The following is a 6,084-nucleotide window of genomic DNA, read 5'->3' as shown; positions in this document are numbered from 1 at the left end:
CATCCCAAGGGAGCATGCAGTGGGGAGAGTGCTGCTGGATGCAGAGGGCTGCAGCACAGGAATCCACAGCTGGATGCTCAGATCCGAGGACTTGTAATTTAGGAATCCCTGAGTTTTCTGAGTGCTGAGAGGTTCTGGAGAGGGAGGGGATGTGGATAATGGGGTGCTCAGTGGCACTGGGGGTGAGGTAGAGCAGTGGGATGGTGTGGGACAGCATGGGCGGGACACGGAGTTTGTGGCCCTTCAGCGTCATCACCAGCCCGTGTCCCAGCAGTGCTGGCTTCTCCCACACGATGGAGCAAAGCGCCCAGGCATCTCCTGTGCCCGTAGCCCGTGGCCCCACTGAGGGATCTGCCCCCCTTTGCTGCTTACACCCCAAACCAGAGCAGAGGCACTGGCTCGGTGTTACCCCGAGGCTTCAGGCTGCGAGTGAGGGAGAACCAACACAAGCATGGGGGTCTCCAGGCTGCTTTATTGGGGGGCTCAGAGCTGGGGGCGCCACGGTCAGAGGGGCTGCTGTGAAATAGGAGCATGCTTGGGGCTCCCCACTTATCCAGCTGCTCACCACGAGGGGAACATCTTGGAACACTCACACCAGCCTTAGCACCGGGCGGGACAGTGGGGAAAACCCCCTGAGTCTGCAGAGCAGGGACCATGCCAGCCAGCCCCACTCCCTGCATGCACCCCAAAACCATCCCCATTTCAGAAAATAGGGACCTGCACTGTCCGTAGTTCCCCCAAAGTGGGAAGCAGCCAGACAGCCCTGCTGGAGACGTGTGTTAGAAAAGCATTTTCCTACGTGGCATTAGGATGAAGCAGGTTGGACAGCCAGGCTGCCGGGGGGGTCAGTGTTATAAATAATTCTTGTTCACCCCATCTCCATTGCCAGGGCTCCTCCTGGGGCTGCAGCCCTAGAACCAGCTGACTTGGTTGGATTTGACTCCGCTGAAGCACATGTTGTTGGAGCAGCCCCCGCCGGGGCTGGGGGGGCAGGCTGAGCACGGCCGCCCCACCTTGTAGGGCGCTTCTCCCAGCCAGTTACCCCTAAAAAGAGAGGGGGGCATCACCTCTGAGCATCATCAGCCCACTGCTGGCACTGCTGTGGGGAGGGAGGATGGCACGGGGGGCTCTCCCCAGTCACTTACTTGATGGCATAGTTGCACACCAGGAGGATGGCGTGACGCCACGTGCTGCCCCACACCCGCACGTTGGCACACGTGCCCAGGGCACAGCCCAGGCGGCTCGAGGTTGCCCACACCATCTGTGCCAGGACAGAGAACAGACACTGTTGTGTCCATCCACCCAGACATCCCACAGTGATAGCCCCAGGATGCCAGCACAGGGCTCTGTTCCCGCAGGGAATTGCATCCCAGCTGCCCCAATCTCTTTGGCTGCATGCTGGCCCATCACAGGCAGTGCTTTGTTACCAGAGGGTGACTTTTTGCTCTCCCTCTCCTACCTGCAACCTGCACGGCTTTGCACCCTTGCCAAGCTCATCCATGAGCAGCAGAGTCTGGATCACTGCTCCAATTTACCCAAATTAGCTCCTAAACCTCACACTGGATCACGGCCAGCAGCTTACCCTGCACAGGGAGGTTGGGCAGAGACTAAAGCTCCTCCTAAAGCCTCTCCAGGTTAAATCTCTTCCATAAAACGTGTATATTGCCCATTTGCAACCAAGACCATCCCTGAGTATCTTCATGGATGAGCCTCATGGGGATGCAGATGCTCAGGTAAAGGTTGGAGCCATGAAGAAGAGGTAATTAGGGGTTAGCACAGCTCTGCTGCCAGGCAGAGAAACAGAGGAGCTTTCCACCTTGTGCTGGCCAGGCTGTGTGGGGATGTGCCAGGGGATGAAGGGGCTGCATTCCCAGGGAGCCAGAAACAGCTGGGTGCTATGAAGCTGTTCCATTTCAAAGAGGATTCATGCTTGGCAAAAGTACAAAGCAGCTTTTTTTTTCTCTTCACCACCTTTAAGTTGCCAGAGGTGCAGTGAGGAGAGAAAGGCCAAAGGAGAGGGGAAAAAGCTTTTTAAAAAATTGAAACCTCCTTGTTAACTGGCCAGAAGGTCCCAGTTGCTCCTCCAGTGGGTTATGAACCCCTGGGACCTTCCTGCAACAGCCCAAATGCTGGAAAACGCAGGGTGGGAGGGCATTGTCAGCATCCATCCAGCAGACACACTGCCAGCTGCCAGGGTTTGACCTGCCTGATCTGAAGCTGGAGTTGCCAGGTTTGACCCTGGATCCCAGCTGCTGCTGGCAGAGGAGCTGTGAGCTGCACAAGGCCCCCCTTGCGCCTGGAGCCCGGGGGGCTGCAGTGCTCACCTGTGTGTAGTGGCTGCAGACGGAGCCGCTGCACCTGGAGGGGCAGCGGGGGTTGCACTCCTGGGGCTGGGGGAAGGAGTAGTGCTGCTTCTCCTGGTGCCAGGATTTCACCATGTCCAGGACAGAGCGGTACCTGCAACGGTGCTACAGCTAAGGTGGACCTCCTCCACATCAGGGGTCATGGGAGAAGGAAAGGAAGGGAAAGATCCACAATGAGGAAGTGGAGGAGAGAAATGGTTTGGTGCCAGGGCTCATTGGGAACAAGCATTCCTGGGGAAAAGGGGGTAAGGACAGCCAAGTGCCAAGCCCACTTGTGCTGGAGGCCAGAAGACCAGAGACACCTGAGCACTCAGCCACGTGGAGGAAATCCAGGACCCTTACCCCCCTGGTCTAGGTGCCTGGCAGAGAGGGGAGTAATGGCAAACTTCCCAAATGAGCAGCAGGCCCCTCTGCTTTCCTGTATTTACCCCTCTGCAAGAGCTGGGCCCTCCTCCTCCCCCCGGTGCCTCTCAGCTCTATCTCACTGTGCAATGCCAGCTCAGAGCCCCTCTGCTCCTTGGCTGAGGGGCCGCTGCTGCTCCTCCTGCAGCACCGTGGGGTGTGGGGGTTTCCCAGGAGCTCCCTGTGCCTGCAGGGCACTCACCTGCCCGATTGGATGGAGAGGTTCTGTCCCACATACTTCATCAGCTCGGGGGGGCCGTGGTCCCACAGGCAGCGCGCAGCCCACGCCTCCGCTGCCCTGGCCAGCCGCTCATCCCACACCTGGCCAGGGGAAGGAAAAAGGGCAGGCAGTTTTGGCTTCCCAGAGGAGGGAAGAGGAGAAACCTGCCCCCTTGTGCTGTGTGGGCTTTCTGAGCACCCCTGAGTGTCCAAAAAAATAGGACTCATGCATGAGACCAGAAAACGCCCAGGGGAAGGAAGCACAGCAGCATATCCAGGAGCCATTCCAGCTGCTGCCACAGCTCTGGACACACAGCATAGCAGAGCAGGGACGCCCTGCAGCGCTGCAAGCCCTGTGTGTGTGATTCTCTCCAGGAATGAGCTCCTGCACAAGGTGGAGCTGAGCACAGGGGTGAGATCCTGCAGCCCTCACAGCTGTCCCAGCCCACAGTGCAGCCCTGACCGGTGAGCACAGCTGGTTCCTTCATGCATTATTTACAGCTCCCTCACCCATCCTGAACGCCTTTGGGGAGATGCCTGTGTGAGTTGCTTTGGAAGGCAGGAATTTAGGCCAAGCAAGAAGCAGTGCAGGATGCTCCTGGGCATGTCTGACCTGCTCTGGTACCCAGCAAGCTGGGCTGCTCTGTGCTTCTCCAAACCACATCCAGGGACCACCCAGCTGCTCCCTCAGAGCTGGTCCCCTTCCTGGGAGCAGAGCAGCATGTGGCACCTCCTGCCCTCAGGTCCTGCCCTGTGTAGGCTGGAAGTAGCTCCTCTTGGAGGACCTTTAGGGCTGGGTTAGGGTTTCCAGGCAGGATGGACAGAACCTGGGGAAAGCTCTGCCCAGGGTGACCCTCATCTGGAGTTGTCCAGCCTGTCAAGGCTGTACATCCCCTCCTTGACTCAGTCCTGAACGTTTATTCTTCTGGGAGCTGTCACCACTTGGAACACTCAAAAGGGACCCTGGAGATTGTGATGGGATCATCTCTCATGGATGCAATCAGGGCAGAGGCTCCTGCCTGGGCTTTGGGTTGAGACCTGAGCTTTTCATGCTTGTAGCCACCTCCCAGATGTCCCAGACACAGGCCCACAGATCCTAAATCTGCCCTCATGGGGACACATCTCTGTGCTGGGACTCCATCCCTCCTGCACAGAGGCTGCATGGGTCTGTTAGCCCCTGGGACCCAAAAAATCCCCCAGGGCACATGTTCAGCCAGGAACCTGACATCCCTCCTAGGCTGGGGCTCCTACATCAGAAGTGAGCCCCTTGATCCCACCAGAGCTGTTGGACCACCCTGCCACAGCCCAACTCACCATGTATTCCATATTGGCAGCGGGGGGGGACACCTGTGCCCGCACTTGGTTGTGGTAGTCCAGAATGACACCCATGTCCTGGGGGGACAGGAATCTCTTCCGCCGGCCCCGCGGGACCCCCTCGCCCCGGAGCGGCCCCGCGGCCGCGCCCGCGGGCGGGGACAGCAGCTCGGTGGCGTTGGGCAGCAGGAGGGAGCTGGACAGCTGTGTCACCCAGCAGCCCAGGGCCGTGAGGTACAGGTGCAGGTGGAGCACGGCCATGCCAGCCCGCCCGCTGGGAACAGCCGGCAGAGTTCTGCTCCTGCACGGAGTTAGGCAAGGACAAGGGGGATTGCTGGTCCCTGCTGCTGGTGTGCAGATCTAGGAGAGAAAACAGCACAGGCACCACTCAGGATTGCAAACACCATGCAAGCACCATTGCCCAAAATAAGGTGGAAACAAATTTTCTTTTCCCCTATTAATAATAGTAGTTTTTCCCTATTAAAAATAGTAAAATTTAAAATTAATCTCTTTAATAACCTTATTTATCAGAGCAAACTCCCCAGGACTGTCAGGGATATGCCTGGGGAATTGATTTTTTGTTTGTTTTTAAAAAAGATCAAATCAGTAGAAAGTCTCCCCTATTTTTTCACTTATGGTATGTACCTGTGGCACAGGGGATGGTTAGGAGTATGCTCAGAGCCACTGCAGCCGCCTGCCCTGTAACTTCCCAGGAGTTTGGTTTGTTGAATAAATCCCCAGCACAAACAGAAACCTCACACAGATAAAGAAACTCACGGCAAGACTTAAAAGCATTGTCGAGTCGTTAGGATTTAGGTGGAAAAGAAAAATTGCCACTGCAAAAGCCGAGCATTTTATTAAAAAAAAAAAAAGTGGGGGGAAAACGCTGGAATATCAGCCGATGCACCTCCTAGCATCCCTGCCAGCCCTTCCCGGAGCAGCGGGAGGATGTTCCCCGAGCACGTACCGTGAGCGCTGCGCTGGGAGCGGCGGAGCCCGGCGGGATGGAGCTGCGGGATGAACCTGCCGGGGCAGATGCGGGAGAATGGGCTCAGCCCCGGCGGGCAGCCCGCTGCGGCCGCTGACGCACAAGCTGCATCTTAACTCTTCCCCCGGGGAACGTGCTGAAGTTTGGAAAGAGCCCTGCCAGGAGATTTATAGGCTGGTGAGTGCCTCCGCGCACACAGGCTCACGCAGGCACAGGAGCCCCGCACGGCGCCGGGGGGAGCGGGCAGAGCACGGCTCGATGGACGCCTCGGCGGGCGGAGGGGCTGCTCCTCGCTGCTGCCTGGGGGTTTGTTCAGGCTACCCGCAGGAACGGATTCCCAAAATCATCTCTTTGCTGCTCCTTCCCTAGCTGGGATCTTGCTGGAAGCAGCGGGCAGAGAAGCGGACCCAGGTCGGTGAGGGATGCACAGGAGGATTTGCCCCGGTAAGGAAGCAGCAGGAGCCCCAGGGTCACCCCTCTTTGGTGCAAGCTGAGCAGATGGCAGAGATGTCCCTGGTGGCCACACACGGCCCTGGGTCAGCAGCTGTCCCCGTTATAGATGAAGCCACTTGCTGGGCTGGGCGTTGCCAGCTGTGTGTAACCCAAGGGCTGGGACTTGTCACAGCCACAGGGACTCTGCCCATGGCCCCAGCGCTGACCTGAGCTGGCAGTGCCCAGCCAGGGTTATCTCAGGGGAAAGCTGTGCTCCCTCCACGGTGTCCATGTGTCTGTCCCCGGGGAGGGGAAATGGCTGTAGCATCTGAAAGCCATATCCTGCAGCATCGAGTGTGTTTCCCT

General features: G+C 58.0%; 1 protein-coding gene across 1 annotated transcript; it reads right to left on the bottom strand.

The window, feature by feature from the left end:
- Positions 1 to 458: 458 nt before the first annotated feature.
- R3HDML (R3H domain containing like) lies at positions 459 to 5,685 on the bottom strand. Its single transcript, XM_005422225.2, has 6 exons — positions 5,266 to 5,685; positions 4,299 to 4,658; positions 2,968 to 3,086; positions 2,325 to 2,457; positions 1,146 to 1,261; positions 459 to 1,044 (listed from the first exon to the last, which is right to left on the bottom strand). The coding sequence occupies exons 2-6, from the start codon at positions 4,557 to 4,559 to the stop codon at positions 912 to 914; spliced, it is 762 nt and encodes a 253-aa protein (XP_005422282.1). The 5' UTR covers positions 4,560 to 4,658; positions 5,266 to 5,685; the 3' UTR covers positions 459 to 911.
- Positions 5,686 to 6,084: the final 399 nt, after the last annotated feature.

The sequence above is a fragment of the Geospiza fortis genome, unplaced genomic scaffold, assembly GCF_000277835.1.
Source record: "Geospiza fortis unplaced genomic scaffold, GeoFor_1.0 scaffold188, whole genome shotgun sequence".
Classification (NCBI taxonomy): domain Eukaryota; kingdom Metazoa; phylum Chordata; class Aves; order Passeriformes; family Thraupidae; genus Geospiza; species Geospiza fortis.
This window is presented reverse-complemented; position numbering and strand designations above follow the sequence as displayed.